The following is a 27898-nucleotide window of genomic DNA, read 5'->3' as shown; positions in this document are numbered from 1 at the left end:
AATTTCTTTTTACCAGAAATTCGGTTGTGCAACATAGTATTATTCAACGAATTTAGGCCCATAAAAACACATTTGTAGCAATACAAAATAGTAATTGCATTTTCCGTACATACTCGTACATACATATGTATATATGCATGCAAACATGTTATATTATCGTATGAAACTCATAAAAATTGCGGCATGAAATATGAAATTACGCAGTTTGAAATATTCGCCACTAAACTGTTCTGGGGCTTAATAGAATGTATTTAAATCTTGATTAATAAATAATAATAATAGTAATAATAAAAATAAAATTAATTTTAAGAAATAATGAAAATAAAGCATAAATAAAAATAAAGCAACCACGCATGAATGGATTTTTTCGAATATTTTTTTACTCAAGAATATTAATAAACATGCATATGTATCTTAGTTTGAGCCAAATCAGATGAAGAATGTTGGACAATAATGCCGTGAATATTTATGTACATATGTATGTAATTTTATTGCTTAACTGTAATCCTCTCTAATACAATAAAATAAAAATAAATTAATGGAAGCCAAGAAAATGTGTATGTGTATGTGTAGGTATGTGTGCATATTTACGAAGACCTTCACCTTTGCGAATCAACATCATGGGAAACGCAACAAATGCAAGCCCACATACTATGTTCCAATAAATAAACAAAAACAATATGAACGAAAAAGGAAAAATCTAAAACCTACTTACATACATACACTCAAATGCACTTTTCAATATACCCAGTACAAGAATTTAGAACTATTAAAACTGTATCTATTCTCCACAAATAACATTTCATGGGACAAGTAAAGAATAGATACGCACCATTTCCCCAAAAAAAAATTAGATTCATATACATATGTTACACATGATTACAACAGCAATAAAATTTCTATGCAAAAATTAAAAATGGAAAAGATATCGAAGGTCAAAATTTAATTTTAAACATTTTAAAAACGTTAATATCTCAAAAACTACTTCGCCCTTTACAAAGCGATGTACGCCCTTGAAAAGCTAATTAAAATAATTTGCTTGTGATGAATGTAAGCATTTAAGCTAAATAGACAAATGTTTTCGAGTAAGTTTTTTAGAAAATAAAATTTATAAAACAAAAATTGCATAAAACGATTTTTTCCCCCAATTAATATAATTAAGTTATGCTTTAGCTCCTGGGTGGTGCTACGACTACTAACATGTCTGTCAACTTCGATTATTTCTGTGATTTGAACGATATTTTCGACATTATCGACATTTTCTTTAACAGCAAAAATTCCTGAATGGAATCGGCGGAACCAAAATTGCTGTTACCGTATCGGCATCATGAACACCATTTACAATTTCAGCCTTTATCAAAGAAAATCTGTAAAATGTACCGAATTTTCCCCCTTATTGACTTTCATTGATAACACCCTGTAACTCCCTACTGAATGGAACAAACAAAAAACAGCAAAAGAATTTTTTTTAGTGTGAAATGTCACCTTGACACCGAGCATAAACTTAAAATTTTTTAATCGATGCCTTACGAGATATCGATCTCTACAGCCATCTATCAACCAAATAATGGATTTCTTTTTCTCCAAACCATTTATCTATTCTGACTTATTTAGTGATGAAGGATGAAACCATTTATTTTTAATCGAAATAAACAATGTCATCAAACATCGTACAGCCAGAATCAGCCGCTTATTTCGATGGTCAATTGATTGATTGATGTCATCTATAGAACAACCACCATTTATCTCTCTCAGGTGAACTGACATACATATATTGAAAGCACTACGCAAAACATTTTGCGTATTTTGCTTTTTGTAATTTTTTTTTTTGTAATACAGAGAAAACCAGCAGAACCAAGAAACATATCCAATAATATTTGATTTAGGTCAGATCCATTTGAACGATTTGAAAGAGCTTGCGGATGCACGAAAAGTTCTTGTGCATCCATCCAATGTTGTTGCAGATAGTTTCATTACAGTCATAATTGCAGGAATATATCATAACCTCCGGAAGCGCGTAAAACATGCATCCGTCCTTTGCTTTATCTGATACCGCCAATATGAAGAGGACGGAAGTCTATTTTTCTCGAACTTATCGTATATCCTTCTGCACCATATATAAGTAATAGGCACTGTAGCATTTCGTTTGGTTCATCTTACAGCATCTGTTCTGCTTACCAAAAGTCGACCACTGGACATATTATAGCATAACCTCAACCTTCATATCAAGATAGGTGAGGTTCTTACCCATTTAAAGTAAGAATATGTTTAATGTGCGATTTATTTGACGAGGGACTACCGCAATTGGTTGGTTACCTAAAAGAAGTGGAAGGAGAAGAATTATTGTCAGCAGGTATTAGGTAGTTTGATTGAACTATTCTGACTTCGGCTTGGATAATACTAAACAGTGGTCTTACTTATTTAACCAATAATACGTTAGGCTTGTAATTGATCAATTTTGGAATGCCGTTTGCTAGTTTGCCCGTCCTCATTCAGTGTTCAATATGATTTTTGTAAAATTAAATGATTGTCACATTTTCTAGTTCCATGAAATAAATTAGGACTCAGTGCTATATTGCTCACATGGAAAACAGAAATAATTTTGATGAGAAGTGGTGTAACCAAGTAACGCCCTTTCTCTACTGGGTATCACTGCAACTACTGCTACGATTAGAACAATCACCGTTTCACATAGCACCATAAGATGTTTCGAATTGCTAAATTTAACAATTTAGTAATGCAAATTATACACGTCAACACCAACAAGCCAAAGGGCCTTAACACTAATTAGCAGGTAAGTAACAAAATTCATCGTAGAACTAATCACAGTAGTTGATTATAGGGGTTTATATTATATAAAAGTACTGTACATTGAGTTAAAATTCAGTACAAATGCACATATGTACTTGTATGTGCATTTGTATGTATATGTGAATATGTACCTACACAAGCAAGCAAAGCTTTCGGTAAATTTCGCTGCCACTAATCCAAACAACTATTTGATGTAGCCGACCGGCTTTTTCTTCTTTTTGTACTGAGAATACCAAATACTTTGTATTACCGTGAAAAAACATGCGCAGTGCATCGTACAAAATGTATAATTCTTGTTTCTAAATGAATTTCTTGGTGTTTATATACATATACTATATATATCTGCGCATGTATAATTGTCAAGGGACCCCCAAAACACCTCACATGATGACGACACTATTTCAAATTCGTGTACTGCTGTACACAGTCTGCCGAAAAAGTAAATAAATAAATACTATGAGCGAGCAAGCTTATATTAGGCCCCTTCGATTCGCCATTTATCTGCTCGCTTGACGAAAAATTTACACGTGAAAGCAACAAAAAAGTTGTCGAGCAAAATTCGCCGCAAGCGAGTAGTAAAACTGGTATAACTCACTATGTTCAATGTTGTCAACTTCATTTCAAGAGAGTTTCATTAGACCGTGTTCAACATTGCGAATTCTCTTTTAGTGTTCCCCGTCGTGCTCCGACACCTTGCAATCGTTAGTTTTTAGTCTAGAGTCAACAACAACATTGAGAAGAACGAGAACACAAACGGTGTTGACAGAGTACAAAGTACCGTGTTGAAGCAGCAAGGTTTCAGGTGGCGATCTGGTGACTGACGTACAGAGCAATCTTAAATTATGAAGGGAACACTTCTCGAACCTGTTAATCAGTAACAGCTGCGCATGTCACAGACGTTGTCCATAAGAAGGGCGATGCTGCAATTTGTGCCAATTACCGCGGCATTAGTCTTCTAAATATCGCCTATAAGGTTCTAGCGAGCGTATTGTGTGAAAGGCTGAAGCCCACCGTCACCCAACTGATTGGACCTTATCAGTACGGCTTTAGACCTGGAAAGTCTACCATCTACCAAATATTCACAATACGCCTAATCTTGGAAAAGACCCACGAAAGGAGAATCGACACACACCATCTTTTTGTCGATTTAAAAGCTGCATTCGACAGTACGAAAAGGAGTTTCCTGTATGCGGCAATGTCTGAATTATCCCCGCAAAACTTATACGGCTATGCAAGATGACGTTGCTCAACACCAGCAACGCCGCCAGAATTGGGAAGGACCTCTCCGAGCCGTTTGATACCAAACGAGGTTTCAGACAGGGTGACTCGCTGTCGTGTGACTTCTTTAAGCTGATGTTGGAGAGCATCGTACGAGTCGCAGAACTTAATCGCTCAGGCAGAATTTTTTATAAGAGCGTACAATTGTTGGCGTATGCCGATGATATCGACATCATCGGCCTTAACAACCGCGCTGTTAGTTCTGCCTTCTCCAAACTGGATAAAGAGGCAAAGAGAATGGGTCTGGTGGTGAACGAGGACAAAACGAAGTACCTCCTGTCATCAAACAAACAGTCGGGGCACTCGCATATCGGCACCCACGTCACTGTTGACAGTTATGATTTCGAGGTTGTAAAGGACTTCGTATACTTAGGAACCAGCATTAACACCGATAACAATGTCAGCCTTGAAATCCAACGTAGAATCTCTCTTGCCAGCAAATGCTACTTTGGACTAAGTAGGCAATTGAGTAGCAAAGTCCTCTCTCGACGAACAAAACTAACACTCTACAAGACTCTCATCATGCCCATCCTAACGTATGGCGCAGAAGCGTGGACGATGACAACATCCGATGAGGCGACGCTTGAAGTGTTTGAGAGAAAGATTCTGCGTAAGACTTTTGGACCTTTGCACGTTGGCAACGGCGAATATCGCAGGCGATGTATGAGCTTTACGACGCCATAGACATAGCACAGCGAATAAAGATCCAGCGGCTACGTTGGATGTCCGTCTTCATTTTCCGGCTACCGAAAATGTTTCCAGCAGAAAAATGGGCCAATAATGGGCTTCGTCAGAAAAGATGATTTTGACTTATCTTCAATAAACGCACTGTTTGGGCTACACAACATTGACTTTGGAAATAAGTTTGCAATGTTTCCCAAATGTGTTACTCTCACAAAAGATATTTTGATTCACATCCATAACAATTTGTGATTATTCGTATATGTACATATGTATGTCTTCTGCTTTGACATTTCCTTGAAAACATGTTTACCGTTTTATATATAAGATATGCGCCATAATGAGTATTCCAAGATACAACTTCTGGTGGTCCTGAGGAAAAAATCATACTATTTATACACTGATTGACCGATTCTCATTGGGTATTAAGATAAAAAGAGAAGTAAACTTATATGAATTTTCCAGTGATTACAATATAATTATTATTAAAAATATCTTAGATATGTGCACGTTTCTCTTTTGCACTCACTGTGGGTTGATCTAAAATTGTTAACAAATGTAAAAATAGAATAAAATCGAAATACCAAATCACATTTGCGCGCGGCTACCACATGAAAGATTTCCCACCGGCTTTCCTTTGTGGATTTCATATAAACATTTGAACTGAAGAAAAAAGAGATGAGAGAATCGGCATAGTTCTTATTTAGTATATAATATTTAGTTTTATTCAATACTTTCGAAAATTCATAAATGAATTGCATTTTCGAAATGACTTTATATTAGTAAGTTTAATGGAAAATCACAAAAAGTCGAAAGCGACCCTATTGTTTTTTGGCACACTTTTGTCGATTTCTTTTAACTTTGGCTGAAATTACTAGTACTTATTTTTAAATATTTATTGAAAAATCGATTTATTTAGTTTCGAAATAAGAAGAGAAATGAAGGCGGAGGCATGAAAAAATGAGGGGACGACAGCACAAAAGGAATATTGGCGTTAATATGTGGCAAAATGTGATAATTGCTCAAAATGTACCACGAATTAAGATTTTATATACTTATAGAATTTTAAAAAGAAAATATGTGTGTATGTCATATACATATTTAGAAAAATCACCAAAAATGTTTTCTATTAAAAAAATGTTTTTGATGCATTTGATTGCAGATTTCTATGCTATGTGTCGATAATAAAATTTGCGGTTAAAGACATGACCCCCGCTGCCTTGGGTATTTCCGTGTGACAGTGGCGTAGATAGGGGGGGGGGGGGGGGGGGGGGGGTTCAAGGGGATCAATCCCCCCCATGAGAAATTGAAACAAAAATTTTTGAAAAATTGTACTTATACATGTATATGCGTCCATTTCTCGAAATGCCTTCAACCTTTTTGCAGTATGACATCATTTAAACCACTTTACAATGAGAAAGAAAAAATCTTTTTATAATAGTTTTGAATTTGAACACAATGGAATTCCCGCGCCTAAACGGGCTTACCAATTGAAAGGTATAAAATGGCGCTGTCATCGATAACTTATCGACGATAAGGACGTATTGAAGTTCGATAATCGAACATAGAGTCAATATTGCGGATTTATAACCTATTCCATAATCACGTTTGCATTGTTATTTGTTTATCATCTCATGATGAAAAAATTTGAAGTGGCAAAAACACCCTTTGCTAAGAATAGCGAAAATGAAGAAAATGCAGAATTATCTGCTGAAACGACTGCGAAGAAACTTCGTTGTGAAGCGTCAGGCAGTGAAAATACAGTCAAAGATTTTGGCCAGATCCAAGTGTATGCTACTTGGGAGGTTTATATATATATTTATGTCATTAATTATATGATGTTCAAATTTACAGGTGCTGCTCTTGCTAGTGGTAGAAAATCTTCAAAATTTTGAATTGGATATTTCTTTCTTGATGGGCCAAGGATTTGACGGGGCAAGTAATATGTCCGGTCAATATAAAGGTGTTTAGGCAATTATACGTAATAATTATGCGCCTCATGCTATATACGTTCATTGTGCCGCACATTCTTTGAATCTTGCTATATCTATCACTAGCAACATACTAGCCATTAGAGATTGCCTCGGTACCCTCGAAAATGTCTACAATTTCTTGCATACCCCTAAAAGAAAAGCCATTTTGGAAAACACGATTGAAGAATCTGATGAAACTCCACGAACGAAATCTTTGAAAAAATTGAATCTGACTAGATGGGTTTCGAAATATGAGGCCGTCAACGACTTTTTTGAGTTATTCCCGTTTGTTTACGAAACTCTAGATGCAATGAGAACCTCGGAAAAAAACGCCAAAAATCTGAAAAACGCCATGGATTTCGAATTTTTAATATGTTTACATATTATCAATGTAATTTTTCAACTTTCGTTGCCTTTGAGTCATGAATTGCAAAAGGTTAATTTAGATTTGGTCTAAGCCATGGATCTCGCGCAAAAGAAGACGCTTTTTCTGCAATTTACGAAGCTTCGAAAAAAATTTCTGAAAATCTTGACATTGAGATCAAACACAAAAGAATACCACGCAGACAAAAAAATCGAGCAAATCCTGAAGTTCAAAGCACGGAAGATTATTTTCGTGTGACAGCGTTTAATCCTTTTTTAGATTTTTACATCATGGATCTTGGAGAAAGATTTACCAAACATGAAAATATATTAGAACGATTATCGGCCCTATTTAAGCATGATTTGAACGAAATCGACAAAGTAGCTGATAAATTCATCAAAACAGTCTAGTTTTACCAGGAATTTCTCACTGCGGGGCTACATGCTGTTCTTGTCGAATTAAAAGTTTGGAAGAGATATTTAATTCGTAAAGGCGATATCAAACCTGGAAACTCATTGGATCGCTGATCGCTTGAACGGATTGACTGCTCTAGCTATTCATCATGATATTCCAATCACAGCTGATAAAGTCATAGATGAGTTATCGAAAAAATCCCTAAAACTTGATTTTCTTCTTTAATTGCGGCAAGAATTTTTTGCATATTGCGGGCATCCAAGTTAAAAAATTTATCCATAATTTTTTTTTTGTTTATATAGAGTATGGTAAGTGATTCCCATGATTATGGAAAAAGAAAACGATAAAAATATTATATATTGAATGTAAAAAAAAGATATTGTCAAATAATTAGTCGAAACGATCGTCTAGAAACTGCAATTTGGATTTATTATATATTTTTTTTTTTGTAGAACCCTGTTAAAAATAAATATTATGCCAACCATCCGGGAACGATTTAAGAGTTAACACATTAAATCGAACTTGCCATTTGTGAGATAAGTGCCAAAACCCAGGAAAATGTGCTCTAAAATTTAAATAGTTGAAAAAGGGGTAATTATAAAGCCAGTCGAAGTTTTTTGAATGAAATTGTGTGGCAGGATTTAGACATTACATTAAAAACATGCATTGAAAAATATTCATGCGCTCTTCCATACATATTTTGAATGGGAATTATTTAACTGTCTAGTATTTATGCATCATTGTGTCTCTATCTGGGCACTAATGTTATCTTGAAAGTATTACCCCGGATAATTTCGTTTGTAATAAATTAATTATTTTGTTGTCAGCCGAGCAAATCGGGCCGCAGTGTTCAAACCACATATTGTCAGCATTCATTCCACTTAAAATTCTCCATTTGCTAATTACGCAGTCCAATATCTAAAATTTTAGTCTTCTTCAGGGTAATTGTGTACATAATTAAAGCATACATCCATTGTTTGGCTACAGGAACTCGAATTTGAGTGTGTGTGAGAGACCAACAGTTTTATGCCACCTTTGAACGAAATATGCTTTTTTATGGAAAGCTTTTTAAGTATTCAATGAAACAGTTGGCACGAACCACAGATCCATTCATTGATCGCAATGGATTTTAATTATTTGTATACAATCCTTGAACGAAATCGAGAGAATTTTAGTAAATTTCAGATTTTCCATGTTCCTTCTTAAAATCCATCAAAAGAGATAGAGTCGAACTTTAGCAGTTGGTTGCCTAAAGGAACTCAAACTTGAAAGACCCTGTGTATGTGAAAAATCAATTCCATGCACATTTCGCATCACTGCTCGGATGTCCATACGCAAATATGGCCAAACTTTCTGTTTAATTACATAATATTTGCTCATAAATGCTCATGTTCATCGGTATATATTAATGATAATCACCAGTCCTTAGCGACTGCATTCGCTTTCAGTTAAAGAAGTGTTAACTAGGCTTGATTTTTCCATTTAAGTTTGTTAAATCAATACTGGCGTCTTTGGGGCGTAATCCAGCAACAAAGCAGTCTATTGCCGCTGCTGCATAAAATACACACGCACTCACGCATACGACATACATGCATGCCTTCATATGTATATAGACACATAATATGTACATTGAATCCGAAAGGATGGGACAGTGTTGAGTTGGGTCATTCGAGATACATACAAGGTGGGGTGGCTGCCTTTGAAGGAAAATGCGTTTGGGCGTCTTAAAACCGCAAACTCGCCTCACCGCTTTTGGGGTCAACCGTTCGAAGAATGTGCTCCATATGCGGTATAACTCCATGATAAGCATTAGTTTTGGTGTTTGATATTGTGACACTAACACCAACCAAGCAGCCAACGAAGAAAGCAGAGCCATTGGCAATGTCGAATATGTTGTTGACTGTGCGGTTGCCTACCGAAAAGGTATCAAATAACGGTGCAACATAATACGACAACGAAAAAGGCGTGTCGCCATAACGCAAAAATCTCAGCAAAACTGCAGCAGCGGCGGTTAATAAATTGAATTGAAAGCAAGTAAATGTTTGAAGTGGTACATGCTGAATGTGGCCGTAAAAACTGCGTGTTTATCAAAAGTTAGTTATTGCCATAAAATGCAACTTTTTATACTTACTTTTAATGAGTGCAAGTTCATTAAAATAATTTTTTAAAAGTGGAATAGTAGGCTTACCTTACTCTCAACGTTCAATTTATCGTAAACGGCTAACGGCTATACAATATCCTGAAAATGCAAAATATGTTGTTTCAGATTCACTTTTTGTTTCGCAATTAAAGAGAAAAGCTTTTCTTTTCAATTCCTATTATATCAAGGCATAAAATTTCCACTTAATTTTCTTTCGCACTTTCCCTTCCGAAAGCCGATTTTCACAATTTTCGCTTTTTTATTTTCTAGTACACTTATTTTTCGGACATACAGATTTTCCAATAAAAATCTACCGTAGAAAGTTCGTATAGATACACTTTACCGCGCGCTGTGTACATACACTTCACTCTCTTCTCGTTGTTCTTGAACCCTAGCATGTATTTCCTCTATGCACTCTACCGACTTCCTAATTCCACTTGAATATGGTGGTACTCACAGTGTTTTATTCGATTGATTCGTCGCGGTCTATGCCGACACAAACTCACAATATAAAATATGAATTAAGAACTTTTTATAAAATTCTTAGCAAGCCACTACTTGTAGCTAAGTCGAAATGTATCAAACACGCTCACGATTTAAACTCAACTGATTTGTTAATTTCTTGGCAATTGTTATGTGGCTATTGTCGGCTATTGCTGCATAGTAGCTCTTCTGCCACTGCTCTGGTCTCATTTCCTTAGCCAGCAGGTGGTGGTTGTGAATGGGCTGAGAGCACTAGTGATGTGACCCCGAAATAGTATGACTTTCTTACATTGCTAATTTCGCAAATTCTATTTCATTTCACTTCGTGAATTCAATAATAATCCCTTGGGACTCATTGCGTTTTTTTTAAGTTATATAAAATAAGAAAACATATATTTGTACGAGTATTTTTTATTTTAAGCCACCCATTTTATACTCCTATGAAATTCTGAGTTATTAGTTATTTATTCTTCCTAATGTCCTACGCATAAAGCATGTAATAAAAGAAATAATTTTGTTATAAATGTGGAAAATTCACCAATAAAAGACATGCAAGAAATGTATCCACAAATATCGGTGATATTTTTAAACTTAGAGATTACGAAGAAGAAGTAAAATATACATATACTTATAAAGTAAAATATACACTTGTACTGTTTAAACTTTGAGCTGGCGTAAAATAAGAAAAAATACTGATACAACTGATTTGGTAATGTTCTTATTTTACGTATGCTATTGCAAAAATTCCATGAGCCCCAGATATTAAATTTTTTTTTTCATTTGTTACCCTATATTATTATGAAAAGAAAATTAAGAGTATACGTGAATCAGTAAAAGGTAACACTGCGAATATATTTTTGAGAGTTATGAGATACGTAAAGTTTCATTAACCCTCTCAGCTACAGAAGGAGAACAGTTTTTGACAATCGCAAGCTATAATACCTATGCATATCAGTTTTAGATAAGTTATTGCAAAAAATTTAAGAAAAAATTATAAAAGATTGCAGGCAGGAGGCACAAATAGAAAATGACAATTAATGTTACTATTATTTTATTTTCTGGAATATGATTTTTCTAGAATATCAAATATTGGTTTTTTTTGCGCTGTGAATTACTTTAATGTCTTTTACTTTTATTACAACATCCATGCGCTTTCATAGAAGGCAGTACAACAAGTGTATCCATGCTATTTGCTATTTGCTTGTCTCGGATTCGAGTTCAAGTGGATATGAAGTAACGAGAGACACGTTTTTTCAGGTGGTTGTGACCTCTGCGCAGGCAATGTAAACCTCCAAATGTATGTCTGTCATGGAAACGTTTTTCATAAAAAAATAGCATTTGGAGATAATAAAAAAGTTTAGGCCTGCAATTGTTATATGGTCCGTTAAACCCCTAACAAGGGATGTACATGTTCGCCTTTCACTTTTTTCCAATAATAGAAAGCACGTACATAAACATATTTATGTTAGTTTTTAGGTGTATATTCGACCGACGATTTTTCAACACACTTGACCACACCTAGTAGTACATTATCACCATATCGGTATTCATTATTGGATTTGAATTTACTACATCGTGTTTATACAAAATGTTCTATAAAATAAAAAGTTATGTAAAATGGATATAAGCATCAAAACAGCTAGCTTGCTTGGCGACGTCGTCTCTTTTATAAACCAAGTAGTTAGGCTAGAATAGAGAAATTGAAATTTGTTTCCACGACAGTCGGTTCTACGTTACCGAAACGACCTGGATTTATATCCGGCCAAGGACTGTCACTCCAGCAGCATTCACCGTATGTAAGTATGGGGAATGTTTATGCTGGTACAACAACAACAGAGAAATTGCACTCGCGTCACTCTACCAAAATTGATGAGCGACTTTACCAAACTATAAACCGATTAATTCCAAAATAATCCAAGTTTGAAAGATTCTGTGGGAATTTATAAATTTTTTTAAGGATTAAGAGGTCACTTCTTAACTTTACTTTTCTGAGCTCTCAGCTTAAGGTCAAATTATTTACAACAAAGGCGATTCGGGCTTCGCATCGCTACTCGTCACTAACTTTGTGTTGCTGCTCTACTCTTTCACATAAGTGTGTCATTTGACATCGGCAGTGAAATCTAATTCGAAGAGATTTAATAGTCACTTAGTCAAGAGAGAAAGAGAGTTTTGAAAATAAGCATGCTATCATTTCGCTCTTTGTTGATAAACTCTTATCAATTGCATTTTTTGTCAGTGCTATCAATTGTTTTTGTTTGGTTTTTGGTGAACTTTTTTGCGAATTAATTTTTTTAATTTTACTTCTCATTTATAAAACAGACATAAGGTAGCAAATTTTGAAGAATTTGAACGTTTTATCTTTGCTGTTGAATGTTACTCTTTAGATATTGTGTTAAGATTGGTGGATTCATGAAATTTAAACATGATTTTGGGAAGCTTGTTTAATTTAGTAATCGTTAAAATTTTACTAAAATATTTAAGGTTAAATATACTTTGTTCTTGAATATAGTACACCAAATTTTTTTCATTTAAAAATAATATTGAAAAAAATTGCTTCGACTAAACCTAAAAAATATTGATTTGTGCAAATTTGAGAGGAAACCCGTTCAACAGCGGCCAAGAATGTGTGCACAATTATATGCGCATAATCGTAAATCAGGGTGCCTCAGTAAGTAGCAGTTTTTCCACCAGTTTTCCGGCCAGCTCACATAAATTTTAATAGTTTTCAGATATTTTTTAGCAGAAGTCTTGTAATATAACAAATTGTATAATTCCCTTGGGAAACAGTACAGTTTGTTTTATATGGAGAGTGCTGAGCCCTAATATACATACATATATACATATACACATATTTTATATAAATTCTTTTTTATGTCAAATTATCCACTGAGCACGAACAGTTGAAATAATTTAAAATATACTGATAGTAAAAGCGCCTACTTCCGTTAGGAAATTGTATTTCTTTCCGCTTCTTATTGATATTTCAAACGGAATCTTTATCGATATGAGTTGTTCATTGCACTAAAACCGGTTCACTACCTTGACATTGGAAGTTTCAATCTGTACTCGATTGGTAAAATCAACCGGTGCTTAACTTTGATAATCACACTTCCTGCGCCGACTCCGTGCAGGTGACATACGGCGACGTTTTCGTCATTTGAAGTTATTAATTGTTACTACTGTTATTGCTACTTGTTTACAAATCAAAGGCAAAGGAATTTCTAGCTAGATATTCAATTTGCGAATATCTGTTAAAATTTTAACCACCGGCATTTGTTAGCAAGCGAAGACAATCAAATATGGGTAAGTTTTGTAAAATGGCTAACATATGGTACTACAAGTATTTGCATACACATGTACGTATGTATATTGATTTTCATTTATCATCGAGACAGCAACGAAAGCAAAAGACGGCGGCAGTCTACTTGTGTCGGCGGTTTTCTCCTGCATTCTGAGTTTGGTAATATTCTTCATGATGCGTTTTTATGCTGAGTGGATTGCTACCTCACAGATGCATGCTATAGTGATTGCTCTCATTGGCGCATTGCTATTTCTGCTCGCACTCGCTACTGTCTCCAGATCTGTGATTTTGGTGTTTGGTAACGAGTTCCATGCTAAATTCATACCCGATATAATGGCGTGTGCGGCACTTGCAGCGGCTGCATTCGGTGTTGTGCATCGTGTTTGCACCATAACTTGGTAAGCTAATAATCGTTATGGTAATATGTTGAAAAATTTTGTTTTATCAATTGGCGATATTTAAATAGGATTCTCTTTGGGATTGTGGCAGTATATGTAGTTAATCGCATCTTCAACAAATTTATTGAAAAAGCATCTATGCCAGAAGGAATGTCACCATGCAAATCCGAGAAAAAGAAGAAAAAGATAAAACGCCAACGCATATAATGAATTTAATTAATTTTAGCAAGGCGATTATTGCTTTAATAGTAGCTTACTTTATTCCAAACAAAACTTTTTTGTGAGTAATTTGGCTCTGGCTTTGGGCTTTAAGATTCAGTACGGACAGATACTTTTGAAATAATATTTTACTAAGAGAAATTTGTAGAGTTTGGTAAGCTTTTAAAGCTGCGAATTGTGGGTTTTATACAATAACTATGCAAAGAGAACAAATAATCAAATTTTTATATAAATTTAAAAATTTATATTAGCACAATAAAATACTATAAAAACGTGTCAAATTTGAGAAACTTAAAAAGCTTTAAATTAAAATTAAAAAAAAAATCGCGAGGCCAAACAATGCCTTTTTGCAAATTTGTCTAAATCAATATAAAAGTTACACTATATCTATGTATGTATTTAGCATTTACTAAATTCAATATACACAAAACATCCATATTATATATTTTTATTCAAACAAATTTGATATACATAAATACATTACTTACTTACAAGTATTGATATACATATACATATATTTCTATTTAAAATAACATGTAAAATCTTTAAATTTGCATCTTGCTGGCTTAAGTGAAATAAAATACATTTTTATCATTGGCAAATGTTTATATAAGTGGTTATAGTCTATTTAGCTATTTTCTATGTTTCCTAATTTAAATTTTTAATACTGCATATATTGTATAGCAATAATATAATCTCATAGTTCAGACGATAGTCCGATCTGCGAGTATATGTAGGAGGTTTATCAAAAAACAATACTTAAAATTTCTTGGGTTATATGCACACAAATTGTTCTCAATCAGACGTTAAAACAGAACAGGAAATTATAAATACGCATGTATGTATAGGTGCTCCATGAGTATACCACATATGTAACGGTCTTTTTAAGCGCATATGCATTTGCGCTTACAAACACAACACGCATCGAAAATTGCCTATAACCCGTATAACATAATATCAAATTAATATTTATTGCAGGAAATTACGAACTGAAAATGCAGGCAGTAAGGAAAGTTTTCAATTAATAGAAAGATATGTATTGATATATATGCATGAAGCAATAAGCAAATGTGATATAAAATATCTAATTTTTACCCTGTGTCGGCCGCCTTGTCCGAATTCAAAAAAAAATGTAATCAAAGGCATAGAAATGAAAACTTCTGCTAAAAAGTTTAGCAGGCAATACCGTTTTTGTTGTTCCTCAAAGACAAAATAAAAATAAAAGATTAGGTAAAATCGCGCAGCACCAGGCGAAAAGTTTGCGGATTATAACTTTTTAGCAATGGTTTTCGAGATCGGGCCAGATCGGAAGAGGGCGAAGTTGTCTAGTAATGCCTATCGAAAATTGGCATTGCGGAAATGAGGCAAAGATGGCCCATACTTCACGCTTCTGTGCAAATCCTTTACTGATTGTCATGTGCTTCACCTGGTGCATATAGGCCTTTTCCAAGAATGATAGAGAAGATTTCGCCTTCCGAATTCCCCGTGCCGTAAGAGTCTACCAATAAACAAACAAAAGGAAGGGAAGTTACTTGTTTCTGAAGAATAAGAGTAGGTGAAAGCAATGGAAACAGCCAAACACAAGAAATTATACGCACATACACATACTTTCTAGCGACGCACACTGGGGATTTTGCGGAAAAAAGTCAAATTTGCAACATACCACCTACGCAATGTTTAATGGTATTTCTAAATTCCAGAATAGAACCAACAATAAAATCAAAAAGAATTACTAAACTCCGACTTACAGTTTTTTTTTATAGATATGTCAAAAGTATAATTTTTTTATAGCATTGAACTGACCAAGAAAAAACTTCAAAGCCCAAGGTGGTTTTTTTTTTTGCATGAGCCGACTTCCAATTTTTTATTTTTCATTTAGGGCACGATATTTTTATATATTTTAGCCGGAAGAGCAAAGGCTGTAAAGCATTTGATTATCTATTTATAATTAATTTTACGAAAAAAAAAAATCATATTCCTTCATATTCTTGGATCTGCAAGTTGAGCTACATTTACCTACGGTCAGAAACTAGTATCAACGTGTTGCTTAATAACGTCTCTTTCAGTTTTAATCAATTGCAGGTGCCACCAGGCGCCACTGATTATTTTTTGGCAATGATAATAACTAAACACTTTCTAGTGTGTGCATAATGATAACGAAACACTTTTAATTTTGTTTTGACATTTTGAGGGTAATTCAGAATTATGAACTTACATGTATCCTGTGCGTAAATATTTGCTGGCTTATATTAATAAAAAAAAATAAAAATTTATGAATTAAAAAATTCTACAAATTTTCCTACTTCTTTTTGTTTTGTATTACGAAGAGAGCTGACGTCAGATTTGTCAAAATCCCAAAAAAATAAAGTAACTGTTTTAAACTGTTAATGGCGCCACCTCCACTACTCAAATCGCCTTGGCTTTAATGCAAATGCATTCAAATGCCAAAGATATTTATATAGTGAAAAAAGAGGTTGTCTGTAAAGTCGGCTTACTGACGATAGTTTAACGTGACAACGTCATAAGAAAATACTGATAGAATGGTTGCATTTTGCAAAAGAAAATTTAATTTAATTTGTTTGATAGATATTTTGTTAGGATATAGAGAAGGAGGTAAATGGAATCGCAATGGAATTGGTCAAGTTACATTTACACAAACGTGAAAAATTACGAAACATTTATCAAATTCATGAAAGATATGTTCAATTTCGATTGTGGATCAGACGTTAATAAGTCAACAAGACTAAGAGGCATGATCATCGATTTGACTTTTTCAAGATACATTACATTCGAAACACTCCCTTTCATTTCCTACTTTTTCTATCATCGTCCTATTCGCAACAGAGAAATGGTTCATTACCATGCACACAGGAAGAAGGCATATGCAAATATAAATATGTGAATTTATATACATACATATGCGGGGGATTCTGCTGTTTCCGTGTCGCCGCAATCTGATGATGGATTCTTATAGAACTCGACAAAAGAAAACGAAATGATTAAGTAAAATTTTTTGATTTCTCGCTTAGTTTTCGAGATATTGAATAAAAAAGGTCTCAAAATGCCCTTTGGAACTTCACTATAATTTGCCACATTACACTATATATTTTTTAACACTTCACTAAAATTCACGAAATATACACTCACACGCGTGTTTTTCCTTATTTTTATCCTTATATTCGAATTATTTTTATTAAAATAAAATGCAAATGCATTTGTCCATACAGTCACTTTCCAATTTTAAACGCGAATAAGAAGAAGATTGGAATGACAACAGTATAGTGTTGCCGGATGCCTGCAAATTAAACAAAAATATGAACAAAAATTAAGTATTTAAGTTTAGTGTTAATGTTGGGGATAGGGGTTATTGTGCCTCCTTACTACATACACGCATATGATGTTTTAATTTTGGGTTCAATGGTTTTAACACGGAAAGAAGTTCTACTCAAAAATACTGTGGATTGCGTAGCCGGAGTTGGACTAATGAGGGCTATTTTTTTGAAGCGCGGCCGAAGACCGCCCACGCGAAAAAGTGTTCTACGCAAAAATACTGTGGATTGCGTAGCCGGAGTTGCACTGATAGGATTATTTTTTTGAAGCGCGGCGGAAGGCCGCCCACGCGAAAAGGAGTTCTACGCAAAAATACTGTGTTAATTAATTTAATTTTAATTACTTTATTATTTTTTGAGATACGCTTAATATCATTGTTTTTAAGTTTGAATGAGTTGTATGTTTTTATTTTCAAAATTATTTCTCAACTTAAAATTAGAGCAAAAAATAATGCAGTTTTACAATGAACCTTCTACTGAACATCTCTGCATACGAACTCCGTTTTTATTTCAGGTGTATGGCAACACCAACTTTTCGCTAAATTAGAGAACTTTAACATTAAATTACTTGAGAACTTAGCGAGATATCAAAAAATTGTACTTATTAATTTCGTTTTCTTTTGTCGAGTTCTTTAAGAATCCGCCATTAAATTGCGGCGCCACGGAAACAGCAGTATTGCCCATATGCGCATATACATACATACATATATATGCTCACTCAAGTAGGAGAGAGCCGAATGTCGAACGTTGCCGAACGCAGGGGCCGATTGTGCCTTTTTGTTCTGCGCTCTCGCTGTTTTCTTTTGAAAAATGCAACCATTCCATCAGTCTTTTCTCTTTAGTTTATTTATTTAAAGTGAAACGCTAAATTAGCTCAAGTATGCATTGTATTACCTCGCGGCCCACTTTTACAAAACCGATGTACTGTTCGATAAATATTGTTTCAAAATCAAAAATCGATATATTGCTTCCATCTTCGATAGATTCTGACATATTTTTGTTTTGATCTTTTCACATTTTGCAGTATTCGTCGAAAAGAAACGCCTTCAATTTGTTTACGTAAAAATTTAAACATAAACAGTTCAAAATAATCTATAAAAATCTGCAACAATGAGTTCAGGTGCTATACGAGCCCCTGTTTCACAACTCATCCATAACAAAGATGAAGATGTTGATAGTGAAGAGCCAAAGAAAAAATCACGCGAGGATTGGCGTAAGGCCAAAGAATTGGAGGAAGCCCGAAAAGCGGGTACCGCGCCTGCAGCTGTAGACGAGGAGGGACGAGACATTAATCCACATATTCCACAATATATTTCTAATGCGCCCTGGTACTACAACGCCCAGGGACCTACATTAAAACATCAGCGACCACAGAGGGAGGATGAACAAGGGCAGTTGGAGAAACGAGCACCAAAAGGTTTGGACGTCACCAAGTTGGTGACAAAATATCGAAAAGGTGCTTGCGAAAATTGCGGTGCAATGACGCATAAGAAAAAGGATTGCTTGGAACGGCCTCGTAAAGTATTGGCTAAATATGCCGAGTCAATTGTCGTGCATGATGAACATGTGGTGCAGGAGACAGCGGTAAACTACGATGAGAAACGCGATCGTTGGAGTTCATACGACCCAGCAAATCATAGAGAAATCATCGATGAATACGAAAAAGTGGAGGAAGCCAAGCGGCAGTTAAAAGCTGAGAAGCTTAAAAATAGTACGTGCTTAAGGAATATTTTTCAATATTTGATTCTAATTTCCGTAAATTTATAAAATAGATCCCGATGTTGAGCTCTCCGATGACAATGACAATGAAGATAAATATGTAGATGAAGTAGACATGCCTGGTACTAAAGTGGACTCAAAACAACGCATCACTGTGCGTAATTTACGTATACGCGAAGACACAGCCAAATATCTGCGTAACTTGGATCCAAACTCGGCATATTACGATCCCAAAACGCGTTCTATGCGTGACAATCCAAATCCAAATATGGCACCAGAAGAGTGAGTGAAATAAATTATTAAAACTAATAACATTACATATTGGTTACTTAAAGGGTCGAATTTGCGGGAGAAAACTTTGTGCGTTTCTCAGGTGACACCACAAAACACGCTACGGCCCAACTCTTTGCTTGGGAAGCACATGGAAAAGGTGTCGATGTGCATCTACTTGCTGAGCCAACAAAATTGGAGTTACTGCAGAAGGAGTACGACAAGAAAAAGGAGCAGTTCAAATCTAGTGTAAGTAAAAATTGAATTTATGTCTACTCTATTTGCATCGTTGTACTTTCATGTGAATCATGGAGACTTTAATTTAATTTTATATAGACGAAGGAACATATTGTGGAAAAATATGGCGGTGAGGAGCATTTGAATGCACCTCCGAAATCTTTACTATTAGCCCAAACGGAGGAGTATATTGAATACTCACGAAGTGGTAAAGTAATAAAAGGCATGGAAAAGCCAAAGGCGCGTAGTGTTTACGAAGAGGATGTGATGGTCAATAACCATACAACTGTTTGGGGTAGCTACTGGAATGGGGGGCGGTGGGGTTACAAATGCTGCAAGTCATTTATTAAGGTAAATATTGTTTATTATTAAAGCATGCACTATAACTTTTTAATAAATTTTTTTTCGCAGAATTCTTATTGTATTGGCATGAAAGATCCCGAAACTGTGACCGACCTTCTACACCCTGCCGCAACTACTAGTGCAATCGAAACAGAAACCGTAGCAGAAGAGTCGGCAGCTAAGGAGCCAAATGAAACATCGTCCTCTTCCTCTTCGTCGTCATCGTCATCATCTTCATCGTCTTCTTCATCTGAAGACGAAGACGAAGAAGTTAAAAAGTCGCAATTGGAAAATAAAAAAGCAAAGAAAAAATTAAAAAAACTTGAAAAAAAGCGGAAGGCCAACATCCAAAAACGAAAGGATAGAAAAGAGAAAGCAAGAGAAAAAGCTTTGCGTGCCAAAGAGAAAGCGCAATTGGAAGCTGCTCTGCAGGATATACGTGCCAAGTCGGGCGATGATGACGAAACGCACGATGAACGTAAACGTGGCTATAATAGCAAGTACGACGTTAAAGCACCTACGGAAGAGGAAATCGACGAATGGCAACGCAAACGGCAGCGCACCGATGATCCTATGTTACATTTTATGTCGCAATAAAGTTCTAAAACCAATGAAATGTGTGTGTTTTTTCGTAGAAATATAATTTATTCCGACTAACTAATATCTAACAATTAAACGATGGCATATTGATCATAAAGTAATTCCCTAATTTTATAGTATTCTTCTGAGATACAGCCCTCCATAGTCACTTTACCCGTATCCATTCGCCGTAGTGCCAGTGTGCCGTTGGCACACCACAGCACACCACCTGAAAACTCCGAGCTGATATTATTGCGCATGAGAACTTGCTTAAAGTCCGACAGCTTAAGTTCGTTGATTAAAACTGCATTGTGCACAGGTATTTCATCAGTTTGGAGCGTTTCGAGAGTGAGCGTCTTATCGTCTGATACTTCGACGTCCATGTTGTCGCTGTCGTTCTGTGTTGTACTCATGTCAATAGCCTGTGAACGGACGCCAATACGTGCATCCACCCAAGCCACTTCAGCATCTTTGCCTTTCTGGAATTGAAGTTGAGCAACCAGCCCCTCGGTTAAACGCACCTGATAGATATGCGATTCGGTGGTGGCATCAATCGTCTGCGGAAAGTGAATTGAAAGTTAAAATATTTCATTAAAAACGAAATATGTGTTCACACGCACTTCACCCTTTTGCGGCGTAAAAACACGTGCGCCTATGTTTTGCTGACAATGCTTCGCTACTACGCTAGTTGCATCCTCCGTACCATGAACTACTATAACACGTCTGGGGCGCAATTGAGAAAGAATTTTCAGCATCGATTCACCATCCGAACGACCCTCAAAGTCGATACGTTGAATTTGGGCATTTATTTCAATTGTTTTCCGTTGGCTGGTACATTTTGTCGGCTTCTCCAATAATTGAACATCTGAGGGAAAGAATTTATAATAATTTAATTTGACAAAGATATTGTATTTTTACCATTAGTGCTTGGTTTGTTCTCTTTCGGTTCCTCTTTCTTGATATTTTCTTTATTATGCTCATCCACTGTCGCTTCAAATCCGAGATCCGAAATCCGATAGTCATCTAAATTAATAATTTCGCCATACTCATCACACTTTATTTTTTCTTCGTGGAATGGGAACATAGCATAGTGTTTCTTGGTCGATTTAAAAAAGCCACTATGATGCCGTCCTTCTGGCCGCACAACGATGTCATGCTTACCGGTGATTACACTCATTTCTATGTCATCATCGGAATCAGAGCTGCTTTCCTCTTCTACATCCTGTTTAACAATCAATCGGTTGAGCTTTTCGCCTTGTGTGCGCAGATATTCTTCCAATTCAGCACCTTCCAATTCGATACGACGGCGAACGTCCAGTTCCACCTTACGTCCGGGCGAAGCATTCTCAATCAAATCCATTGCTAATGTGCCATGCGAAGACCTGACAACAAAAAACGAAAATGAATGTACTTAAATATTTGCCCAACTATACTTCTCACCTAGATGTTATAATAATGCTATTCAGTGGATTTGCCGCCCATTGCACAAAAAGCTCACGCGTAAACCCGCATTCCATGTCCGGGGTACTAGCCAACACAACCTTTGGACTAGGCATTTTCGCCAGCTCCGCTAAATTATGACAAAGCTGCATGTGACGAAACTGAAAGGGATTGTTTCGTGCACCTTCGAAAGTTTTCATCAGCTTATCACTCATCCACTCAATTTGCGATTTCGCAAATTCAATTACATTATAACTAACATTATTCAACATTGCCAGGGAGTATGCCATCAAACCAGATTCTTTATTCTTCCAAAGTTGATCAAGCATATGCGCCAACTCTAGCACTCGGCCCGCTGTATCAACCGCAATAAGAACATTGCCATTATTGCGTACAGTCTGCAGAATGTTTGTCATCAGCTTTTCATCACGTGCTCGACGTCGTGCCTGTTGGTACTGTGCATTGTAAGCATCCGTAATTAGTAGCGAAGGGCGCTGAAGGCGCTCCAGCTCACATCCATTCAGATGACGTTCTTTTTTATGATTGAAATCTGTTGCATATACAATATCTTCCTCGCCAACTTTTAGAATCTTCCAGATAGTGCCGCCGATCATATGGCCCGCAGGAAGTGGCGTCACGGTGATGCCGTAGCCTTTACCTTAAACGAGACACGAAAGATGTACGAAACTTATCACCGCTTCTACCTTTACTTCACTTATGCCCATATGTTTAGCTCACCTTTTAGAGGCACAGTTTGATTGTATTTAAGTTGAATGATTTTATCAAATGCTGCATCCACATCGTCCAGCGAAAATAAATCAAAATCATACATGTTATAATGCGACATATACAAATCGTACATAAACATTTGGCCCATTTTGTACACCGGAATGGTAGCATAGATTGGACAATTCATGCCGAGCTTGCCAACAAGGTAGGGTAGCGCACCTAAATGGAACACATCTGGATGTGACAAAAGCACCGCGTCGATTGTGTGTACATGTCTGGGAAAAATTAAAACAATTTGTTGAATATTATACACATAGGCGCTCTTCATCATCACTACCTTTTTAACTCTTTGATTAGGTTGGGATCGAATTTCTCGTCCCATCCGCAATCGAGCAGAATCCGCACCTCGTCAATTTGCAGTATATAGCAAGGAGGCGACTCGTCCATTGCACCGGATATTGTGTGAAGTTTTATTATAGAGGTCATTGCGTATAAATGCAATTAATTATTATGAAAATGTCAATAATATTTTTGCACAAATTGTTATTTTACTTTGCCGGCTACAATTGATGTTGGCTAGCGCTGGAAGCGCATTGATGATAAAATCGATACATCGATGTTTATACGGTTTTACCCGAAATCGATAACGCATTTCGCGCCCAAAAGGGTAAAATGCAACTATTTCAATTTCTTATGAATGATAACATTTTATTTTATTTTTTATTCAAAACATAAACTAGTGCATTGCGGCGGTGTTTAGGTAGCGTGGATAAAGGCTGTGCTTTCCTTTTCTACCACGATATATTTGCTTATAATGTCTAAGTGCATGGACCGAATTTAAAAAATATAACACGGAAATGTAGTCACTCTATCAGCCATTTGATTTATATTACTTTTTATAAATTAAAATTAAGAATTAATAGCAATATTTAACGTTAAAAATACGTCTTTCTTGCATAAGCTTGAAAAAATTCCCTATTACAGACGCTTATTTCACTTAAATACAAACACAGAAAAGTAACAAAATCACTTATAAACATTCTTTATTACATTAAGATTCGATTTAAAGCTATTTTTACTAAATAATAGTCCAAATTCTATTAAAATTCTATTATTACAAATGTCCTTCTAACCGTTTGTAATACCGTGCAGAATAAATTTGAGGAGCGAACTGTCAAACGAACGATGAGAGAGAGAAGAACAAAGCGAAATAAGAAAAACCCAGTCAACCGAAAGGGAACACATCTTTTATTGTTATTTCTATTATTTATAAGGGCGCTTTTTTGATTTCAAATATACATATTTATATATAACAAAAACAAATATTTTTACAAATACTGCGGCGCTTTTTTGATTTCAAATATACATATATATTACAAAAACAAATATTTTCACAAATACTGAAAATTTGGAATAAAAATCGCGCGATTTTTAGTCCAAATTTTCGCCTGCGGCGCTTTTTTGATTTCAAATATACATATATATTACAAAAACAATTATTTTTACAAATACTGAAAATTTGGAATAAAAATCGCGCGATTTTTAGTCCAAATTTTAGCCTGCGGCGCTTTTTTGATTTCAAATATACATATATGTATATTACAAAAACAATTATTTTTACAATTACAAATACAAAAATCGCGCGATTTTTAGTCCAAATTTTAGCCTGCGGCGCTTTTTTGATTTCAAATATACATGTAGGTATATTACAAAAACAAATATTTTTATAAAAAAAAAAAATTTTTATAAATAGTGAAATAATGCAAAATCGGACAATTTTTTACCTAAATTTTCGCCATCGGCACTCATAACTTTTACGATAAAACCACGTTTTAATAAGTGCTATGAAATATAAAACCTAATTTAAATGCTTACTGGGTTGACGACTGCTGTATACTCTTCTCTTCAACTGTATTTCAGTACAAACTGGAAATGCGGTCGGAAAAAACCTAATTTTTAAACTTCTCCTGAGGGTTCCATAGGGACACTAGGGGGTTGGGACTTTCACAGTTATAATGGTGTGAGTGTAGTAAAGGAAAGTTTTGCCTGGATAAATGTTTGTAAATAATTTTTTTATCACGCAGTTTTTATATAAACAATAACTACTTGTGCAAGTAGCACCCCATTTACACACGGAGACATCTGGAAGGGAGACACTGGAATTTCTCTTTTCATGTCTCATTCGCGGGCACACGGGCAAAATTGTTTTCGGCGACATTTTGACATTTAATACTTTAGCATCGTATGGTTCGGATGTATTCTCGCACACGCTTACATGTAAAGCGGAAAACGTTCGTCAACAATTTCTTAAATATATGAATGAAAAATGCAAACTGGTTAAATAATAAATAATTTGTTGTTTTTTTTATTGAAATATATTTATAAATTCTTATACTTAAATAAAAAAAATTAAATTAAAAATACTTCATATGTAAATAATTAACTTAAAATTAACTTGAGTATCTAGAAATGCAGGGAAAAATTAGAAATCAACATAAACATGTCCCATAACTATTTTAAATTATACCTAATTTACTAGCAAAAATAATCGTGCATTTCCCAAGCAGCGTTCGGATGTTTGTCATCGTTGTTTTCTTCCGTTTGTATGAAAACCAACACATAACTTAGAACTTTCTTCCACAAAAGCAGAAAACGAATGAAGCAACTGTCAAAAATTGCTTTAAGATTGGAAATACGAATAAGAAGAGCAAAGCGTGTCGCCAGTACAGGAGACAAATTCCCTTCCCTCTTCCCCGGCCGTCCTTCACCACCGAACAAAATGTTTCCCTTCCAGTGGAGACATCGTGTAAATGGGCACTAGGGATGATAAACTAAACAAAAAAATTAGAATACTTGAAAAAATGTTGTATTTGTCAAGAAAAACATTTTGAATAGTGCGGAATTCAAAAGCATTACAAATTTGTATGGTTTTGTTATTGTTTTTAAATCAATTCGTCAGCAAAAATCCAAACAATCCTTAAAAAAAACTTTTTGCACAAACTTACTTCATTTATAAATAATGTTTGTTTTAGAAACGCAGAAGGGGGAAAAAATTATAATTTATTCTATTCAAGTTAAATATAGATAATATATAGAAAAAACTAAAGTCTATATTGTTATAAACATATTTTATTTAATCCAATATATTCCGACGCTTAAAGGATTAACAATAAATTGAAGGTTTTTCTTCATAAAAATTGGTTTTCTAGTATTTTTGGTTTGTTTAATTATTATTAACGATATGAAGGAAAAACGAAGAGAATATATAGTTGATATAATTGCGCAACTTGCTGCTAGTAATAAGCAACTGGAGGAAACCCGTAAACGACGTCTACTAAAGTTGCCAAAACTAATGGTAGCAATACGCATGCGAAATTCGTTATTACATTTTATAATAAGCATTAACAGGCCAAAGCGTCTATGTAGACACACATTTTTTCTTTAATATTAAAGCATACTTAATAAAATCTAACAAACATTTTATTAGAATTATGTCTAATACTTATTTTCTTTGTCAGCGCCCATTTTATTTAGTGTTTACTTTGACGTTCCTCCTTACATTCGTAACAGTGATTGTCAATAGCACAGAAAACACAGGGTTGTATGGAAAAAAGTACCTTATAGTGGTAGTCGGTCTGCGCGACCAACTCACTTATGGCCTCTGGAACGGTCAAGCATTGTTTGACAAGAACTTTATATGTGTGCGTGTCGGGTGCTTGACGCTAATATCTAAAATTTTTGATTTTTACCGACAACAAGTATGTGTGACACGACGCCACCCGACTGCACTAACACATACAAAGCGCAGTCAAGCATACTGTATCGTTATCAGAGGCCATTACATCTTACAGGTCCGTTGTGATACCATTGCGCTGCATAGGAACCCCATTTACTTTCCTTCGTGGAACCATTTTGTGGCTCTTATGAAACGTAGAATTGATCCCAACCCCACGCCAGAGAGCTCTGTAAAAGAATTGAAAAAGTATTTATCTAGACAACCTGCTCTGATTTTAGTTAGAGCTGGACAATTGTAAAGGAAGTGCTCAACTGTTTCTTCCTCTTCCTCATCTCTGCAACTTCTGCAATATTCATGGTAGAAAACTCCTAGTCTGTTGAGAGGCTAAGCAATTCCTTTGTCCTTTTCTTTTATTATTTGCGACCATAGTAGCCTAGCTGTTACACATATCGCACCCTAAATACAAAAGGGTCACAACTCAAAATTTTCCAAAACTGAGTTTTGTGCATAAATTAATTCAGAGTACACATTTCTAACTGCTGCAAATATTTCGTTCACATAACTATCTTCTTTAACTGGAAAAATACAGTTATGTCTATTTTTATGTCAAGTGTGTTGCTTTTGCACGAAACCTAAGTCCCGAATTATTTTTAGGGTCGTTAATGGGCTCTAGAACAGCTGATTACTTTTATTACACACTAGCGTACCCTCGCCCGCTTCGCTAGACGATAAATTCAATGATTTGCTGAAAGAGAATAAAATTATTATTAATTAATTAATACGAAACAAAGCAAATTCTTTGATACATTTCATTCGAACTTTATTGTAACACTTTTTGGTAGACAACGTTTTCGGTTTTTTCATCTTTCGCGTGAATAATGACGATGGTTTGCCAACTCGTGAGCAAGCTACATACAATTGTCCATGAGAAAAAATTGGGTATTCTAAATTAATACCGCACATTTGTAGAGACTGTCCTTGCGCCTTATTAATTCTCATAGCGAAGGCAAGGCGAATAGGAAACTGCAAACGTTTGAAATCGAATGGTAAATCCGCCGGAATCAGTGGAATTCAGGGTATCAAAATGTCTTCTCCTTTGTACTTCCCTTTCAAAATTGTTGCTTCGATAACGTTACCCATTAGCTTCTTCACAGCGAGTCTGGTGCCGTTGCAAAGTCGGGGCACATTACTATTGCGCAGCATAATAATCAGTGCTCCAATTTTTAATCGTAAATTATGAGGTGGTAAGCCTGGCAAATCGAGTGAGTTTAAGAATTCAGTTGGATAATTTACGACCTCATCTTGATCAGTAATAGTGTCCATTGACTTATACGCAACTATGTCACCAGGTATTTGATCTAAAATAGCTGAATTTATATCATTGACGTCCTTATTTTTCCCAGCTAAAATTGCTCTTTCGCTGAGTCAATCATGGTTTTTGTAATGTTGAACTAT

General features: G+C 35.2%; 4 protein-coding genes across 6 annotated transcripts in view; 2 read left to right on the top strand and 2 right to left on the bottom strand.

Annotated features, from left to right (window-relative positions):
* Positions 1-10251, bottom strand: part of LOC129245960 (dihydropyrimidinase) — a 74424-nt gene extending 64173 nt beyond the window's left edge. For all 3 annotated transcript variants that reach the window (XM_054884422.1, XM_054884438.1, XM_054884430.1), the window contains exons 1-2: positions 10119-10251; positions 9710-9760 (exon numbers count right to left, since the gene is read on the bottom strand). The gene's annotated coding sequence lies outside the window, so the exon portion shown is untranslated. The remainder of the gene's footprint in view (positions 1-9709; positions 9761-10118) is intronic.
* A 3017-nt stretch (positions 10252-13268) lies between these two features.
* Positions 13269-14514, top strand: LOC129253276 (protein KRTCAP2 homolog). Its single transcript, XM_054891578.1, has 3 exons — positions 13269-13447; positions 13540-13843; positions 13912-14514. The coding sequence occupies exons 1-3, from the start codon at positions 13444-13446 to the stop codon at positions 14048-14050; spliced, it is 447 nt and encodes a 148-aa protein (XP_054747553.1). The 5' UTR covers positions 13269-13443; the 3' UTR covers positions 14051-14514.
* A 3898-nt stretch (positions 14515-18412) lies between these two features.
* Positions 18413-20566, top strand: LOC129249388 (pre-mRNA-splicing factor Slu7). The gene is made up of 5 exons (XM_054889189.1): positions 18413-19102; positions 19164-19392; positions 19446-19629; positions 19717-19968; positions 20029-20566. Exons 1-5 carry the CDS (start codon positions 18502-18504, stop codon positions 20554-20556), a joined length of 1794 nt encoding a protein of 597 aa, XP_054745164.1. The 5' UTR covers positions 18413-18501; the 3' UTR covers positions 20557-20566.
* Positions 20567-20584: 18 nt separating this feature from the next.
* Positions 20585-23283, bottom strand: LOC129249383 (probable cleavage and polyadenylation specificity factor subunit 2). The gene is made up of 6 exons (XM_054889175.1): positions 23045-23283; positions 22717-22982; positions 21979-22636; positions 21457-21920; positions 21159-21403; positions 20585-21095 (listed from the first exon to the last, which is right to left on the bottom strand). Exons 1-6 carry the CDS (start codon positions 23191-23193, stop codon positions 20631-20633), a joined length of 2247 nt encoding a protein of 748 aa, XP_054745150.1. The 5' UTR covers positions 23194-23283; the 3' UTR covers positions 20585-20630.
* Between the last annotated feature and the right edge of the window lie 4615 nt (positions 23284-27898).

The sequence above is a fragment of the Anastrepha obliqua genome, chromosome 1, assembly GCF_027943255.1.
Source record: "Anastrepha obliqua isolate idAnaObli1 chromosome 1, idAnaObli1_1.0, whole genome shotgun sequence".
NCBI lineage: Eukaryota > Metazoa > Arthropoda > Insecta > Diptera > Tephritidae > Anastrepha > Anastrepha obliqua.
The sequence above is the reverse complement of the archived record's forward strand: the minus strand, read 5'-3'. Positions and strand labels throughout refer to the sequence as shown.

Excerpts from the sequence above, each read along its gene's own strand:
- LOC129253276 (XM_054891578.1), top strand. Across the intron at positions 13,844-13,911 it reads CGTGTTTGCACCATAACTTG|GATTCTCTTTGGGATTGTGG; the intron begins GTAAGCTAATAA and ends ATATTTAAATAG.
- LOC129249388 (XM_054889189.1), top strand. The coding sequence starts at position 18,502 with ATGAGTTCAGGTGCTATACGAGCCCCTGTTTCACAACTCATCCATAAC. Across the intron at positions 19,630-19,716 it reads AGGAGCAGTTCAAATCTAGT|ACGAAGGAACATATTGTGGA; the intron begins GTAAGTAAAAAT and ends AATTTTATATAG. Across the intron at positions 19,969-20,028 it reads GCTGCAAGTCATTTATTAAG|AATTCTTATTGTATTGGCAT; the intron begins GTAAATATTGTT and ends TTTTTTTCGCAG.
- LOC129249383 (XM_054889175.1), bottom strand. The coding sequence starts at position 23,193 with ATGACCTCTATAATAAAACTTCACACAATATCCGGTGCAATGGACGAG. Across the intron at positions 22,983-23,044 it reads CTAATCAAAGAGTTAAAAAG|ACATGTACACACAATCGACG; the intron begins GTAGTGATGATG and ends AATTTTTCCCAG. Across the intron at positions 21,404-21,456 it reads GAACAAACCAAGCACTAATG|ATGTTCAATTATTGGAGAAG; the intron begins GTAAAAATACAA and ends TCTTTCCCTCAG.